The sequence below is a fragment of the Nomascus leucogenys genome, chromosome 9 (assembly GCF_006542625.1).
Source record: "Nomascus leucogenys isolate Asia chromosome 9, Asia_NLE_v1, whole genome shotgun sequence".
NCBI classification, from domain to species: domain Eukaryota; kingdom Metazoa; phylum Chordata; class Mammalia; order Primates; family Hylobatidae; genus Nomascus; species Nomascus leucogenys.
In genome coordinates this window covers 46,992,962-47,011,138 of record NC_044389.1, presented here as the reverse complement: position 1 = coordinate 47,011,138, position 18,177 = coordinate 46,992,962, and the positions used below count along the sequence as shown (strand labels likewise).

The following is an 18,177-nucleotide window of genomic DNA, read 5'->3' as shown; positions in this document are numbered from 1 at the left end:
AACAGATTTCTCTGAAATCATCTTTGTCGTTAACCATGTAGACCTCTGTATGTCCTTTCTTTTGCTCCCTGAACCAAGTCTTTAGTCTGCAGGAAATGCCTACTTTCCCTGCTGTCTGTCACTCCGTTTGACTACCCAGCCAAAAAGTCGGAATAAGAAGCAATATTAAAAGTTTACAAGTCAGGGCTGGGAATGGTGGCTCACGCCTGTAATCCCAGCATTTTGGGAGACCGAGGCAGATGGATTGCTTGAGCCCAGGAGTTTGAGACCAGCCTGGGCAACATGGTAAAACCCCATCTCTACTAAAAATAGAAAAATTAGACAGGTGTGGTGGTCCATGTCTGTAGTCCCAGCCTCTAGGGATGCTGAGGTGGGAGGATCACCTGAGCCCAGGAGGCAGAGGTTGCAGTGAGCTGAGATCTCACCACTGCACTCCAGCCTGTGTGTCAGAGGGAGACCCTGCCTCAAACAAACAAAAAAAGAGCTCACTGGTTGAGATGGTTAGGATTTATGGATAGTGCTTTGAAATGCCAGGTCATACTGTAAGAACAGGATTTTTCCTTTGCCTCCACTATTGGAAAAAGATTTAAAGGAAAGGGGGTTAACATTAGGAAACTAAGAAGAGCTTTAAAACTACCAAGAAGCTTCTAGAAAAGAGCACACAATTAATTTGATTTTTATACTGTATTATTTTTAGGAAGACGGAACCATTTTGGAGAGTAGTGGACAGCAAGAAATAATAATATATAATGCCATAGATTATACTGGAGGAGCTTTAAAATAAAAAATAGCAAACTTTAAAAATAAGACATCAAAATATTTTTAAGAAATCTCATTTTTTAAAAGTATTTCTATGAGAGATAAAGAATACCATTTGTTTTTGTCCATTGATTCTTTAGGATAGTAAATGAGCAGCTACAGCGGTCAGTTGATGACTGTCAGCACCGACTTTCCATAAAAAGAGGTGAACTTGAATCAGCCCAAGCACAAATTAAAATACTGGAGGAAAAGATAGGTAAATGTTTTAAAATTTTGTTTCTGCTAATCTTAGTGTACTTTGTCTAACAAACATTTCTTTTCATTTGTAGATGAACTAAACCTTAAGATGACTTCACAGGATGAGGAGGCTCATGTAATGAAAAAGACCATTGGTGTTATTGATAAAGAAAAAGACCTTCTCCAGGAGACTGTAGATGAGAAGACAGAAGAGATTGCAAATTTGCAAGAAAACCTAGCTAATAAAGTATGTGATTGTTTAATATAATTTTCCAGCATCCAAACAGAACAGTTTTTTGTTGTTGTTTTTGAGATGGGGTCTCACTCTGTCGCTCAGGTTGGAGTGCAGTGTCATGATCACAGCTCACTGCAGCCTCTATCTCTTGGGCTCAAGGAATCCCCACACCTCAGCAATTGGAATTACAGGCATGAGCCACTACTCCTAGCCAGAAAAGGTTATTGTATTTTCACTTATTCATTTCTTTTTTTAAAGGTTTGTTTACTTTTGGCAGGATGTGGTGGCTTACACCTGTAATCCCAGCACTTTGGGAGGCTGAGGCGGGGGGATTGCTTGAGCTCAGGAGTTCAAGACAAGCCTGGGCCACATGGTGAGACCCCATCTCTACCAAAAATACAAAAAAATAGCTAGGTGTGGTGGTGTGCACCTGTGGTCCCAGTTGCTCAGGAAGCTGAGGTCGGAGGATCACTTGAGCCCAGGGGCGGAGATTGCACTGAGCTGAGATCATACCACTGCACTCCATCCTGGGTAACAGAGCAAGACCCTGCCTCAAAATAAATAAATAAATAAAAAGTTTATGTACTTTTATTGGTACATATGAGATGTACATATTTTTGGGTTACACATGATAATTTGAGACATTCGTATAATGAAGTCAGGGTAATTGGGATATTTATCACTTTATTTTTTTCTTTATGCTAGGAATGTGTGAATTATTCTCTTTTAGCTGTTTCGAAATGTGCCCTGGATTAGTGTTAACTAGAGTCACCCTATTGATATCTCTCGAACACCAGGTCTTATTTCTTCTAAGTGTATATTTCTGCCCATTAATCAACCTCTCTTCACGCCTCCTCCCTCATCCTTTTACTGGTCTTTGGTAACCACCAGTCTACTCTCTGTCTTCATGAGATCCACTTTTTAACACCCACGTATGGGTGAGAACAAATGATATTTGTTTTTCTGTGCTTAACATGTTTCACGTAACATCATGACCTCCAGGTCCATCCATGTTGCTGCAAATGACAGCATTTCATTCATTTTCATGGCTGAATAATATTTCCTGTGTATATTTACCGGGGGCAGGTATTTCTTTGAGATATTGATTTCCTCTCTTCCAGATACTTACTCAGTAGTGGAATTGCGGGATCATATGGTAGTTCTAGTTTTAGTTTTTTGAGGAACCTTCATACACTGTTTTCCATAGTGGCTGTACTAATTTACATTCCCACCAACAGTGTACAAGAATTCCTGTTTCTTCATATCCTTGCCAGCATCTGTTATTCCCCATCTTTTTGATAAAAAGCATTCTAACTGGGGTGAGATGATATCATTGTGGTTTTAATTTGCATTTCTGTGATAATTAGTCATGTTGAGCATTTTTTCACATGCTTTTTGGCCATCTGTATATTTTCTTTTGAGAACTGTCTATGAAAATCTTTGCCATTTTAAAATTGGATTATTTGGAGTTTTTTTGCTATTAAGTTGTTTGAGCTCCTTGTATGTTCAGGTTATTAATCCCTTGTCAGATGGATAGTTTGCAGATATTTTCTCCCATTCTGTAGGTTGTCTCTTCACTTTGTTAATTGTTTCCATTGCTGTGCAGAAGCTTTTTGGCTTAATGTAATACCATTTGTCTCTTTCTACTTTTGTTGCCTGTGCTTTTAAATTCTTACACAAACAATATTTGTCCACACCAATGTCCTAGAGCATTTCCCCAACATTTTCTTCTAGTAGTTCCATAGTTTCAGGTCATAGATTTGAGTCTTTAATCCACTTGGATTTGAGTTTTGTATATGGTGAGAGATAGGGGTCCAGTTTCATTATTCTGTATATGGTTATCCAGTTTTCCCAGCACCATTTATTGAAAAGACTGCCCTGTCCCCGTTGTATGTTCTTGGCATCTTGTTGAAAATGAGTTGGCTTTAAGTGTGGGGATTTATATCTGGGTCCCCTATTATGTTCTGTTGGTCTGTGTGTCTTGTTTTTACACCAATACCATGCTGATTGGATAGCTGTATAGTATATTTTGAAGTCAGTCAGTGCAATCTCCAGCTTTGTTTTTTTGCTCAGGATTGCTTTGGCTATTTGGGGTCTTTTGTGGTTCCAATTTATTTGAGAATTTTTTTTTCTACGTCTGTGAGGAATGTTGATCGTGTTCTAATAGGGATTACATTGAATCTGTAAATTGCTTTGGGTATTATTGTCATTTTAACAACATTAATTCCTTCAATCCTTGAGTATGGAATATCCTTCCATTTTTTTATGGCCTCTTCTATTTCTTTCATCAGTGTTTTGTAGTTTTCCTTGTATAGATCTTTCATATATTTGGTTAAATTGATTCCTAGGTATTTTCTATTCTTTGCAGCTATTGTAAATGGAATTGTTTTGATTTATGTTTCAGATTGCTGTTGGAGTATAAAAATGCTGTTGATTTTTGTAATCTTGATTTTGTATCATGCAACTTACTGAATTTGCTTATCAGTTCCAACAGTTTTTTAGTGGAGTCTTAAGGTTTTTCTAAATACAAGATCATGTGGTCTGCATATAAGGCTAATTTGACTTCTTCTTTTCAATTTGGATGCCCTTTTTTTCTTTCTCTTGACTAATTGCTCTGGCCAGGACTTCCAGGATTATGTTGAATAAAAGTGTGAAAGTGGGCACCCTCGGCTTGTTCCAGATCTTAGAGGAGAGGCTTTCAAATTTTCCCCATTCAGTATTATGTTGGCCCTAGGGTTAGGCGTTTGTTATTTTGAGGTATTTTCTTTCTGTACCCTTTATTGAGGGTTTTTACAATAATGGGATGTTGCAACTTATTGAATGCTTTTTTCAGCATCTATTGAAATGATTTATGTGGTTTCTCTTCTTGCTTCTGTTAATGTATCGCATTTATTATTGATTGTGCATGTTGAACCATCCTTGCATCCTTGGGATGAATCCCACTTGATCATGGTGAATGATCTTTTTAATTTATTTAAAAAGTATTGAATTTAGTTTGCTAGTATTTTGTTGAGGATTTTTGCATCTATTTGCATCAATAATATTGGCCTGTAGTTTTCTTTTTTTGTTGTGTCTTTGTCTGGTTTTGGTATCAAGATAATGCAGGCCTTGTAGAATGAATTTGGAGGTATTCCACCCTTTTCAGTTTTCTTGAAGAGTTTGAGCAGGAATTGGTATTAGTTCTTTAGATGTTCGCTAGAGTTCAGCAGTGAAGCCATTAGGTCCTGGACTTTTCTTTTGTGGAAGACTTTTTATTACAGCTTCTATCTTACTACATGCTATTGGTTTGTTGAAGTTTTCTATTTCTTCATGGTTCAAACTTGGTAGCTTGTAAGTGTCCAGGAATTTCTCCATTTCTTCTAGGTTTTCCAATTTGTTGACATGTGATTGTAATTGTCTTTCATGATTCCTTGTATTTCTGTGGGCACAGTTACGTCCCCTTTTTTGTTTCTGATTCTATTTATTGGGTCTTCTGTCTTTTTTTATTAGTCAACCTTAAAGGTTTGTTGATTTTTGTTTATCTTTTTTAAAAACCAACTTTTCATTTCATTGATCTTTTGTATTTTCTTTTTTTTTTTTTTTTTTTGAGATGGAGTCTTGCTCTGTTGCCCAGGGTGGAGTGCAGTGGCGTGATCTCGGCTCACTGCAAGCTCCACCTCCCGGGTTCATGCCATTCTCCTGCCTCAGCCTCCCGAGTAGGGGGACTGTAGGCGCCCACCACCACACCTGGCTAATTTCTTTTTGTATTTTTAGTAGAGACGGGGTTTCACCGTGTTAGCCAGAATGGTCTTGATCTCCTGACCTCGTGATCCACCTGCCTCAGCCTCCCAAAGTGCTGGGATTACAGGTGTGAGCCACCACGCCCGGCCGATCTTTTATATTTTCATCTCGATTCCATTTATTTTTGCTCTGATCTTTATTCTTTCGGGCCTTCTACTAACTTGGGGTTTGGTTTGTTCTTGCTTTTCTAGTTCCTTTCTAGTTTCTGGTTGAGGTACATCATCACTAGTTTGTTTATTTGAAGTCTTTCTAGTTGAGGTACATCATCACTAGGTTGTTGATTTGAAATCTTTTTTTTTTTTTTTTGGAGACAGGGTCTCACTCTATTGCCCAGGGTGAAGTGCAGTAGCAAGATCATGGCTCATTGCAGCCTTGACCTTTCAGACACAAGCAATCCTCCTACCTCAGCCTCCCAATTAGCTGGTACTACAGATGTGTACCACCATGCCCAGCTAATTTTTAATTTTTTTGTTGAGATGGTGTCTTACCATGTTTCCCAGGCTGGTCTCCAACTCCTAGTCTCAAGCAGTCCTCTGGCTCAGCCTCCCCAAGTGCTGGGATTACAGGCGTGAGCCACCATGCTCAGCCTCAACTTTTTTGATACAGACATTTATTGCTATAAACTTCCCTCTTAGCACTATTTTTGCTGTATTTCATAGATTTTGGTACATTATATTTCCCTTTTCATTTGTTTCAAGGATTTTTTTAATTGCCTTTTTAATTTCTTCATTGACCCATTGGTCATTCGAGAGCAACTGTTGTTTAATTTCCGTGTGTTTGTGTAGTTTCCAGCGTTTCTCTTATTGATTTCTAGTTTTATTCCGTTTTATTCAGAAAAAATACTTGATATGCTTTCCACTTTCTTGAATGTGTTGAAACTTGTTTTGTGGCATGAACTATGGTCTATTCTGTAGAATGTTCCATGTGCCGATAAAAAGAATTTATTCTTGCAGCAGTTGGGTGAAATGTTCTGTAAATGTCAGTTGGGCATATTTGTCTAGTGTATAGATTAACTCCAATGTTTCTTTGTTGATTTTATGTCAACATGATCTGTCCATTACTGATAGTGGGGTGGTGAAATCCCCTACCATTATCGTATCGCAGTCTGTCTCTCTTTTTAGATCTATTAATGTTTGCTTTATATACCTGGGAACCTGGTGTTGGGTGTATAAATATGTATAATTATTATACTCTCTGTATTGACCCCTTTATAATTCTATATAGTGACCTTTGTTGTCTCTTTTTATAGTCTGACTTGTAGGCTACTTTATCTGATATAAGTAAAGCGACTCCTTCTGTTTTTTGCTTGCATGAAATATCTTTTTCCATTCATTCACTTTCAGTCTTATTTGTGTCTTTATAGGTGAGGTGGGTTTCCTGTAGGCAGTGTATAGTTGGGTCTTATTTTTAACTATTCAGACACTCAGTCTTTTAATTGGAGAATGGAGTCAGTTTCCATTCAGTGTTGTAATTGATATGTAAGGACTTAATGCTGCCATTTTTTTTTGCTTCTTTTCTGATTGTTTTATAACTCTTCTCTTTCTTCTCTTCTTATTATCATCCTTCGTGGTTAAGTGATTTTCTCTGGTAGTATGTTTTAATTAATTGCTTTTTATAGCTTTTTACACTGTGGTTACCATGAAGCTTACAAAACATATCTAAGTTATTTTAAAGAACTGACAACTTAGATTACACATACACAATAAAAACAAAGAAGGCCAGGCATGTTGGCTCACACCTATAATCCCAACACTTTGGGAGACAAAGATGAGAGGATTGCTTGAGGCCACAAGTTTAACATAGTGAGACCCCATCTCTACAAAAATAAAAAAATTAGCTGGGCATGGTGGTACCTGTAGTCCCAGATATTCAGGAGCCTGAGGCAGGAGGATCACTTGAGCCCAGGAGTTTAAGGCTGTAGAGAGCTATGATCACACCATTACACTTCAATTCTGGGTGACAGAACAAGACCCAGTCTCTAAAAAACAAAACAAACAAACAAAACAAAAAACCCACAAAGACATAACTAAAAAAAAATTCTGCACTTTATCTCCCTCGCATTTTGACTTGTGGTTGTCTTAATTTACAGATTTGTATGTTGCCTGTCTCTTAACAGGTTGCTGTAGGTATTACTGTTTTTGATAGATTAGTTTTTTAGGCTTCATACTAGAACTATAAGTGGATTGTATACCACAACTGCAGTATTAGAGTATTCTGGGTTTGTCTCTGTATTTAATTTTACCAGTGGGTTTTATACCTTCAAATGTTTTCTTTTTGCACATTAGTTTTTTTTCTTTCAAATTGAAGAACTCCCTTAGCATTTCTTTTAAGATGTGCCTGTTCGTGGTGAATTCTCTTAGCTTTTGTTTATCTGGGAAGGACTTTATATCTTCTTCATATTTGAGGGGCACTTTTGCTGGATAACATATTCTTGTATGGCAGTTTTTTTCTTTTAGTACTTTGAAAATGATAGTCTACTTCCTCTTGGCCTGTATGGTTTCTTTCAAGAAGTCTGTTTCTAGATGAACTGGACTTTCTTTATATGTTATTTGCTTTTCTCTTCTTGCTTTTAGGATCCTATCTTTGTCCTTGACCTTGAAGAGTTTATTATATGCCTTGGGGCAGTCTTTTTGGGGTTGAATCTCTTTGGTGTTCTCTGACCTTCCTACACCAGGAAATTTATCTCTCAAGTTTTGGAAAATGTTCTGTCTGTTATTATTTCTTTGAGTAAGCTTTCTACCCCTTGATCTTGCTCAGCTCCCTCTTGAACACCAGTAATCCTTAGGTTTTGTATTTTTCTATGTCTTGTAGGCAATTTTTGTTCCTTTTTATTCTTTTGTTGTTGTTGTTCTCCTGTGACTGTGTAGTTTCAAATTGCTTGTCTTCAAGCTCACTGATTCTTGCCTTTGCTTGACCCATTCTCCTGTTGAGATCCTCCAATGAATTTTTCAGTTCAGGAAATGTATTTCTCAATTCTAAGATTTGTTTGACATTTTTTATTATTTCAACCTCTTTGTTAAATTTCTCTGATATGAGCCAAGTGTGGTGATGTGCACCTGTGGTTCCAACTACATGGGAGGCTGAGGCAGGAGGATCCCTTGAGTCCAGGTGGTTGAGTCTGCAGTGAGCCGTGATTACACCACTGCACTCCAGCCTGGGCGACAGAATGAGACCCTGTCTCAAAAAAATATATTAAAAATTTTTTTTCTGATAAATTTCTGAATTTTCTGTGTTATCTTGGAGATCACTGAATTTCCTTGATACCTCAATTTTGAATTCTTGGCCAGAGAGCTCAGGTGTCACTGTCTTGTCAGGATCAATCACTGGTTCCTTGCTTTGTCCATTTGGAGAGTTCATGGTCCCCTGTTTGCTGTTGTTTCTTGTGGATACATGTCTGTGTCTTCGAAGGATTAGTTATTTACTCTAGTCTTCTCTGTCTGGCTTGTTTTTTGTTGTTGTTTTTGTTTTTTGAGACAGGGTCTTGCTCTGTCACCTAGACTGGAGTGCAGTGGCATCATCTCAACTCACTGCAACCTCCGAACTCTCCAAGCTATTCTCCTGCCTCAGTCTCCCGAGTAGCTGGAATTACAGGCACGCAACACCACACCTGGCTAATTTTTGTATTTTTAGTAGAGATGGCATTTCACCATGTTGGCCAGGCTGGTCTCGAACTCCTGATCTCGGGTGATCCACCTGCCTCAGCCTCCCAAAGTGCTGGGATTACAGGCCTGAACCACCACACTCATCCCGGCTTGTTTTGGTTTTCATTGGTTACGTTTGCTTAGAGATTCTTCAAACTTTATTGAATTTCTTATACTTTTTTTCCTAGGTCACTGCCTCCTTTTTGTCACTAGATGGTGGCTAAAGCCCAAGTTTGCCTTGGCCTTAGTGAATGCTCAGATCCCTGCCCATCTGGGATGGGGGAGTTCCCAAAGGGGATGTCCCAGCAGTGTGGAAGGGCTAGCTAAGGGTTTGTGCCCAGGGGACCTGTGGAATGTACCTCCTACAGCATGGTGTTACTGAACTACCACTCTGATTGGGTGTCTTTGGCTGAGTAATAGAGAAGAGTTTCCAGGGATGAGGGGATAGTCCTACCTCCCCACTTTGTCTCTGGGTGTCCTCAGGGACAGGTGTCCCTTCAGGTATCCATGATGTTTCCTGTGTGTTGAGGCGTGGAACAGATCTCCTGCTAAATTAGTAGAAAAGCTGGTTGTCCACCTCAGTCTCACTTTTTCCAGCGTAGAAACCATGAGTTAGGGGAGATTTTCCGGGTACTTGGTGCCAGGCAGATTGAGAGATGGGGCATCACAGGTGTGAAAATTCGATTCTGTCACTGTCTGCTCAGAGGTTTTTTACGTCTCTGTGGCCCAGGAACTGACTCGTCCTCGTATTTGAGTCCTGAGATAGTGCTGATGATAATGTTAGCATTGTATACTTATTTTTGGTTTTCTTTGTGAGGAATGAAGTCAGCTTGTGACTACACCACCATTTTAGAACCAGAAGTTTCCCAAATATGCAGTTATTATTGGCCATGTAGAAGTTTCTAAGACCCAGGGCCATATTTTCTAATGTTTAAATGTCATTTTTTTCAAATAACGTTAATCTTCAAAATGTGATTTTATCTATTTCTAGAATGTGATTTTATCAGATCTCATTAAAGCAAACTCAAAACTATTCAAGGGTTGGTCAAAACATGCCAGTATGTGAAGTACGATTGGAACATGGAGATATGTTTACTTGGAGCTTTGTTTTAGGCATACTTTATATAATTGAGCTGTGTATTTGAACTATATGAATATGACAAGTTATATAAATTTAGCTAAAGACATTTTGGTTTAAAATCTTACACGTTTTTGTAATTTCTATAGGAAAAAGCTGTTGCTCAAATGAAGATAATGATCTCAGAGTGTGAATCGTCTGTGAAGTAAGTCATTAATGAAATTACATCCGGCTTTTTAGGAGATTTTCAGTGAATACAGCTTTATCTATTCAGTAGCATTGTAGCAATAGAAGAATTTCCCTTACAATTTCCCCATTTTTGTCAATGGTAGCATCATTTTTTCAGTCTCCAGCTTGAAAATATGTTATCCTCTTTAACCTCTCCTTTTCTGTCATCCACATCTAAACACTTATGTCTTATTAACTATTCTCCTATATACCTACTTGTTCCTTATTTTTACTATAATTATGCAACTTGGAGCCTAATCATTAAAACTTAAAATTACTTTAGTAGCCAATCTCGAATTTATTCTCCATCTAAACCTATCTTGAGCACTGTCACAAAATTTTACATTTTATGTCTAGTCTCTCCAGGCAGATTGTAAGCCACTTCAAGAAAAAAGTCGTACATACCCTTAACATTTTATATAATAGTGGGGATATAAACATTTAATAAATATTTGCCAGTTGAATCTATGCTTTACTTTTTGTTTGTTTGTTTTTGAGACAAGGTCTTATTGTGTCGCACAGGCTGGAGTGTAGTGGCGAGATCTCTGCTCATGGCAACCTCAGCCTCCCCAGGCTCAGGTGATCCTCCCACCTCAGCCTTCTGAGTAGCTGAGACTACAGGCATGTGCCACCACACTCAGCTAATTTTAAAATTTTTTTTGTAGAAACGACATCTCCCTATATTGCCCAGGCTGGTCTCGAACTCCTGGGCTCAAGCTATTCAACTTTTTTTTTTTTTTTTGAGACAGAGTCTCACTCTGTTGCCCAGGCTGGAGTGCAGTGGGGCGATCTCAGCTCACTGCAAGCTCTGCCTCCCAAGTTCACGCCATTCTCCTGCCTCAGCCTCCCGAGTAGCTGGACTACAGGTGCCCGCCACCACACCCGGCTATTTTTTTTTGCATTTTTAGTAGAGACGGGGGTTTCACCGTGTTAGCCAAGATGGTCTCAATCTCCTGACCTCGTGATCCGCCCGCCTCGGCCTCCCAAAGTTCTGGGATTACAGGCGTGAGCCACCACGCCCAGCCCCCAAGCTATTCAACTTTTAACACTTAAAAGTTTTCTGTGTTTACTTGACTGTTGGAATAACATTTTTTTTTACTTCATTTGCATGTAATTATTGGTAGAGCTCTAAAATACCTGTTCTACCTAATTAATAGGTATCTTAATGCAGCAGTTATAATTTCTTATAATCACAGTATATTTGTATTCTAAGTGTACTTAGACTATAAGTTTTCTTTTAAATGAACTACAGTTTTTAAAAGTTTTCTTTATTAGTTTCACATCACTCTTTTAACAGCCAGCTGAAAGAAACATTGGTTAATCGAGATCGTGAGATAAACAGCCTCCGGCGCCAGCTTGATGCAGCTCACAAGGAACTCGATGAAGCAGGAAGATCTAGAGAAATCGCTTTTAAGGAAAACAGAAGATTGCAAGATGACCTGGCTACAATGGCAAGAGAAAACCAAGTATGAACACAAGGCATAAATTTTGATAGTTTTATACTTTCCATTGTTTGCTAAATATTAAAGCTCTAAATATTTTTTCTAAAATTTAATGATATAAAAATAAGCGACATAAATAATTCATTAAGGACAATGGTGTTTATCAGGGTATTAAATAATGTAGCTTAGGCCGGGCGCAGTGGCTCACACCTGTAATCTTAGCACTTTGGAGGCTGAGGCGGGTGGATCACTTGAGGTCAGGAGTTCGAGACCAGCCTGGCCAACATTGTGAAACCCCCATCTCTACTAAAAATACAAAAATTAGCCGGGCATGGTGGCATGCGCCTGTAATCCCAGCTGCTCGGAAGGCTGAGGCAGGAGAATCACCTGAACCTGGAGGCAGAGGTTGCAGTGAGCCGAGATCGTGCCACTGCACTCCAGCCTGGGCAACAGAGTGAGACTCCATCTTAAAAAAAAAAAAAAAATAGGCAACAGAGTGAGACTCTGTCTAAAAAAAAAAGTAGCTTAGAATGCTGCTATATATCACAGGGTGTCTAATGGGTGCAACTGGTCTTCTCACCATTTTGGTCTTTGTTGCAAGGAAACCTAAAGGTGGGAGCGTGAAATTCTGTATGTCAGAAATCATTGTCACCCTACTGGGTGAGAACATCAGCGTCACTCCCAGAGCAAAATTTCTGTGTTTTAAAGACTCGGGATAGGTTTTAATTATTTGTGCAAGCTTCTGTCGGCTCCAAAATATACCGGTAGATAAATGAATGAGTGTTTTAGAATGACAAGTACTGAAAGGTATTAATTCTGTTCGTGCTGGTTTCTTAAAAGATTGTACTGAGAAAACCAGTGATTTTACTGTTTTAAATATCTTATGTTTTTAAAAAATTATTTTCCGTATTATTCAGCATAAAGCATATTGATGAAATATGAACTTTTTTAATGTCAAGCCCTGACCATAGCTAGCCTTTAGTGTAAATGCCAGATACATGTTCAGGACTATTATGGGAAATGTGTGATAAAGTTTGGTTAAAAAATCAATATCAGACCAAGCGTGGTAGCTCACGCCTATAATCCCAGTGGGAGGATTGCTTGAGCCCAGGAGTTTGAGACCAGGCTGGACATCATAGTGAGACCTCATCTCAGAAAATTAAAAAAAAAAAATTAGCTGGTATGGTGACATGTGCCTGTGGTCTCAGCTACTCGGAGGGCTGAAGTGGAAGGATTGCTCGAGCCCAGAAGGTCAAGGCTGCAGTGAGCTGTGATCACGCCATTGCACTCCAGTGTGGGCGACAGAATGAGACTCTGTCTGAAAAGTTTTAAAAAGACAAGATCAGCCAGGAAAAATATGTGAAAATAACACTTAGGAACAGTTTTCCTTTTGCCCTACTCTATCTTATTCTCCAATTCCAAAGGAATTATTTGAATATAAATAAAATTTATTTGGTGTTCATTTTAGATTGTCTTTAATTTTCTGATTTGTAGGAAATCTCATTGGAATTGGAAGCAGCAGTGCAAGAAAAAGAAGAAATGAAGAGCAGAGTTCATAAATACATAACAGAGGTGTCACGATGGGAGAGCTTAATGGCTGCCAAGGTGAAAAATATTATTTAGGTTGGATTTAAGACTGAGGGTTTTTTTTTTTTAACTTTTTCATGTTTGTTTATTCTGCCTCTACAATTAGATATTAAACGTTTTAAAGTAGAAATCCTGCCTACTGCCTTTTCCTATTTTTCCCATAGATTTTAGTGTGGTACCTGCACAGATATCTAATGCTTCCTAAATTAGAACAGAATGCTGTGTATGTGTATGTGTTTATGACATAGGTGTTCCAGTAAGTGACAGTTACTGATTTAGAAACAATTTTACTATGATTAAACCAGGAAAAAGAAAATCAAGATTTGTTAGATAGATTTCAGATGCTTCATAACCGTGCTGAAGACTGGGAGGTCAAAGCCCATCAAGCTGAGGGAGAAAGCAGCTCAGTTCGACTGGAACTTCTTTCCATTGACACTGAGAGGAGACGTCTTCGAGAAAGAGTGGAGCTATTAGAAAAAGAAATTCAAGAGGTAATATATTCATTTGTTTTGTAAAGGTGTTATTTAGTGAAACAGAAAGCATTCAAAGATACTTTATTTATTTATTTATTTATTTTTTTGAGATGAAGTCCCACTCTGTCGCCCAGGCTGGAGTGCAATGGCACGATCTCAGCTCACTGCACCCACGTCCTGGGTTCAAGCGATTCTTCTGTCTCCGCCTCCTGAGTAGCTGGGATTATAGGCGTGTGCCACCACACCTGGCCAATTTTTGGTAGTTTTAGTAGAGATGGGGTTTCACCATGTTGGCCAGGCTGGTCTCGAACTCCTGACCTTGAGTGATCCACCCGCCTCAGCCTCCCAAAGTGCTGGGATTACAGGCATGAGCCACCGCACCCGGCCTCAAAGATAGTTTATTTACCTGAGGTAGTAAACATTGATAAAATCAAGTTCAGTGGTAAATTTCTGTCATTCTCATAATTTGCATAGAAGCCTCATTACTTTTTTTTGTAGTAAAAGATACATACATCAAATTTCCCATTTTCACCATTTTTAAGTAGACAGTTCTGTGGCATTAGTACATTCACAATGTTGTGTAACTATCACCATTATTTGTCATCCTGCTTTCTGTCTTTATGAATTTGATTACTCTAGGTACCTCATATAGTGGAATCACACAATATTTGTCCTTTTGTGACTGATTTCACTTAGCCTTAAGGTTTACTTTACCTCAAGGTTCATCCATATTGTGTAGCATGTGTCAGAATTTCATCCTTTTTTAAGGCTGAATAACACTTCATTGTATGTATGTACCACATGTTTGTTTAGCCATTCATCTGTCAATGGACATTTGATTTGTTTCTACCTTTTGGCTGTTGTGAATAATGCTGCTATGAACATGAGTATACAAATATATCTGTTCAGGTGCTTGCTTTCAGTTCTTTTGGGTATATACCCAGAAGTGGAATTACTGGATCATATGATAATTCTGTGTTTAATTTTTTAAGGAATAGCCATGTGGTTTTTCCATAGGTACTACACCATTTTACATTTCTACCAGCAATACACGAGGGTTCCAGTTGCTCCACATCCTTGCCAACACTTGTAATTTTTTTATTTTTTATTTTATAAGAGCCATCATAATGGGAATGGAGCGGTATCTTGTGGTTCTGATTTGCATTTCCTTAATGGTTAATAATGTTGAGCATCTTTTCATTTGTTTATTGACGATTTGTGTATCTTTGGAGAAATGCTTATTCAAATCCTTTGTTCATTTTTTAATCAGATTGTTTTAAATTGTTGTTATAGAAGTTCTTTATATATTCTGGAGATTAATACCTTAGTGTATATGTGATTTGCAAATATTTTTCCTATTGTGTGGGTTGCCTTTTCAACAGTTTTTGATATACAGAAGTTTTCAATTTAAATGAAGTCCATTTTTTTTTCCTTTGATGCCTATACTTGTGGTGTCATATCCAAGAAATTATTGCTAACTGCAATGTCATAAAGCTTTTCCCCTCTGTTTTCTAATAAGAGTTTTATAGTTTTAGCTCATATATTTAGGTCTTTGTTCCATTTTGAGTTAATTTTTACAAATGATATAAGGTAAGAGCCCAGCATCATTTTTTTGCATGTGGATTTAAATAAGATTTTGTCATAAAGACAGTCTGATAAAAATCTCATAATAAAAAATTTGAGTTCAGTTAAAATATAGGGACCCTGGGTTAGATTGATATACAATAGTTGGCCATTATTGTCATTTTTGTTTTGTTTTGTTTGTATAGTTTTATAATTTTTATCTTTCAGGAGAAAGTATTGACTCTCTGTAGCAGATGGAATTATAGCCTCCAAAAAGATATATTGAGCCCCAGTCTCTTACTTGGAAAAAGTGTCTTTGCAGATGGAATCAAGTTAAAATGAGGTCATAGTGGATTAAGGTTAGACCCTAAGACCAATGGACTGATGTCTTTATAGGACAATGGATATTTGGACACAGAAAACACAGGAGAGAACACCACGTGAAGATGGAGGCAAAGATTAGAGTGATATGTGTAGAAGTCAAGGAGTGTCAAGGACTGCCAGTAGCCATCAGAAACTAGGAGAGAGGCAAAGAACAGATTCTGCTTCAGAATCTCCAGAAGGAACCAAACCTGCCAACACCTGAATTTTGGACTTATAGCTTACAGAATTGTGAGAGAATAATTTCTATTTATTTAGGCCACACAATTTGTGGCAATTTGTTACAGCTGCCCTAGGAAAGTAATACAGATTATAGCACCAGAAAGTGGGTTGCTTCTACAACAAACACCTGAAAATATGAAAGTGGCTTTGGAATTGGGTAATGAGTAGAGACTGAAAGAGTTTTGAAGTGCTTGACAGAAAAAGCCCAGATTGCCTTGAAGAGATCATTGGTAGAAATATGGACATTAAAGGCAATTGTGATGAAGACTCAGAAGAGATGAGAGCTGTAAAGAAAACTTCTATTATTTACAGAATACATATGTTGTCATGGATGGATTTTGCCAGAAATGTGAATGTTTCCTCTGTCGATGTCTCAGAGTTGAGAAAAGATGTTACTTGTTATAAAGTGACAGAGAACTTGGCTAAGTTACAGTCTACTGTTGGGAGAAAAGTAGAATTTGTAAGGGATGAACTCGGATATTTAGCTTAGGAGATTTCCAAGCAAAGTGTGGAAGAGACAGCCTGGTTTCTCCTTGTTACTTATAGTAAAATGTGAGAGGAAAGAGAGAAATGGAGGAAGGAACTGAAAAGCAAAAAAGAAACCAAGACATGAAGCTGGGTGTGGTAGCTGACAACTGTAATCCTAGTACTTTGGAAGGTCAGGGCAGGCAGATCGCTCAAGCAATCCACCTGTGTCCACCAAAAAACTACACTCAGGAGTTCAAGACCAGCCTGGACAACATGGCAAAACCCCATCTCTACAAAAAATACAAAAAAATTAGCCAAACGTGGTGGCACGTGGCTGTAGTCCCAGCTACTTGGGGGGCCGAGCCCAGGAGGTCAAGGCTGCAGTGAGCTGAGATCATGCCACTGCACTCCAGCCTGGGTGACAAAGTAAGACCCTGTCTCAAAAAAAAGAAAAAAAAAGAAACCAGGACTTGATGAGTTTGGAAAATTCTTAGCCTATCCAGATAGTATGCTCTAGAGTATGGCTAGAAAACCTCTTGGTGAAGAGATTAGATATGTGACTCATGAATCCAATCAGTCATCTCAGCAGAATCACTTCCAGCTTTGACTGAAAGGAACAGAAATGGGATGAAATGAAGGAAGGTTGTTGGACTTCTGGGATCCTACTAGCAGAAGACAGACCAACAGAGCTAGTTGGCTGCAAGTTCACCTTCAAGAAAAGGACAGAATGACTCTAAGGGTAGCTCAGAGACCAGCAAGGCCACCAAGGGCAACTCAGAGGCTGGTGGGGCTGTGGCTACCACCACAAGCCCAGACATCACAGGTCCAGATGATGGAGCTACTGTCTGTCTCCTTGGTTTCAGAGGGCAAGGCCACTGCCCCTGTGGGACACAGGGTGGAGCCACCCTGGCTGGCTCAGAGAACAAAGCACCAGAGAATCGCACAAATGATTATTTTTGGGTTTTGAAATCTAATGGATTCGGCCTGCTTGGTTGCAGACTTACTTTGGACTAGTAACTCCTTATTCCTTTTATTTTCTCCCTTTTACAGTGGGACTTCTATGGTATGCCTATCCCACCATTTTATTTTGGAAGCAGTTTACTTGTTTTCCAGTGTCATAGGTCTGTAGATGGAGGACAGTTTTGTCCCAATGTGGTCCGTATTCAGAGTCTCACCCATATGTGATTCAGATGATACTTAGATGAGATTTTGGGTTTAGAGTTGATGCTAGAATGTTGGGATGGAGTGAATGTATTTTGCATATGGGAAGGACGTGAATTTTGGGGGATCAGAGGGTAGGATAATTGTGTCCACCAGAAAGCTATGTTGAAATCCTAACCCCCAGTATCTGTCAACATGACCTTATTTGGAAACAGGGTTTTTGCAAATGTGAACAAGTTAAGATGAGGTTGTGCTGGATTAAGGCAGGCCCTAACCCAGTGAATGATGGGTGTCCTTCAAAGATGAGGGAAATTTAGATACAGTACGTACAGAGAAGGCTGTGTGAAGATGGAGGCAGAGATTGGAGTGATATGTCTGCAAGTCAGTGAACACCAAGCACTGGCAGCATCCACCAGAAGCTAGGAGAGAGGCATGGGACAGATTCTCCCACAGAAGCTCTGGAAGAGCCAGCCCTGCTAACCCACATTTTGGACTTCCAGCCTCCAGAACTGTGAAAGGATGCATTTTTGTTGTTTTAAAACACCTAATTTGTGGTAGTTTGTTACAGCAGCCCTAGGGAACTAATACACTATCTCTAAGAGTTTTTCTGTTAAGAAGAGTGTAATAACTCATTAAAGGAGTGCCTTTCAACCTTCAAAAGAGTTTTTCAGCAACTGTTCTCAACTAATCTTCAATTATTTTGTTCTTTATTATATTGTTCATGTTGTTATGTGGTATATGAAATTGGCTTTTACTAAAGTATAAGCCAATTTCACAATACAATACTAAAGTATTATATTTGTTTAGGGGAGCTTTTATTAATGCACTAAAAAATCTAAATACTTTTCTGCAATTTTTGAAATTGATTAAATCTTCACAGCACAATATTAGATTTTCAATGTGGATTCGTGTTTTTTTTTTT

At 38.6% G+C, this 18,177-nt stretch overlaps 1 protein-coding gene across 2 annotated transcripts in view; it reads left to right on the top strand.

Moving 5' to 3' along the window:
- CEP135 (centrosomal protein 135) overlaps window positions 1-18,177 on the top strand; it is a 126,001-nt gene that overhangs the window by 91,563 nt on the left and 16,261 nt on the right. For both annotated transcript variants that reach the window (XM_003268395.4, XM_030818908.1), the window contains 6 exons: window positions 900-1,015; window positions 1,089-1,243; window positions 9,880-9,935; window positions 11,256-11,424; window positions 12,895-13,005; window positions 13,293-13,478. In XM_003268395.4, coding sequence (XP_003268443.1) covers window positions 900-1,015; window positions 1,089-1,243; window positions 9,880-9,935; window positions 11,256-11,424; window positions 12,895-13,005; window positions 13,293-13,478 — 793 coding nt within the window. The remainder of the gene's footprint in view (window positions 1-899; window positions 1,016-1,088; window positions 1,244-9,879; window positions 9,936-11,255; window positions 11,425-12,894; window positions 13,006-13,292; window positions 13,479-18,177) is intronic.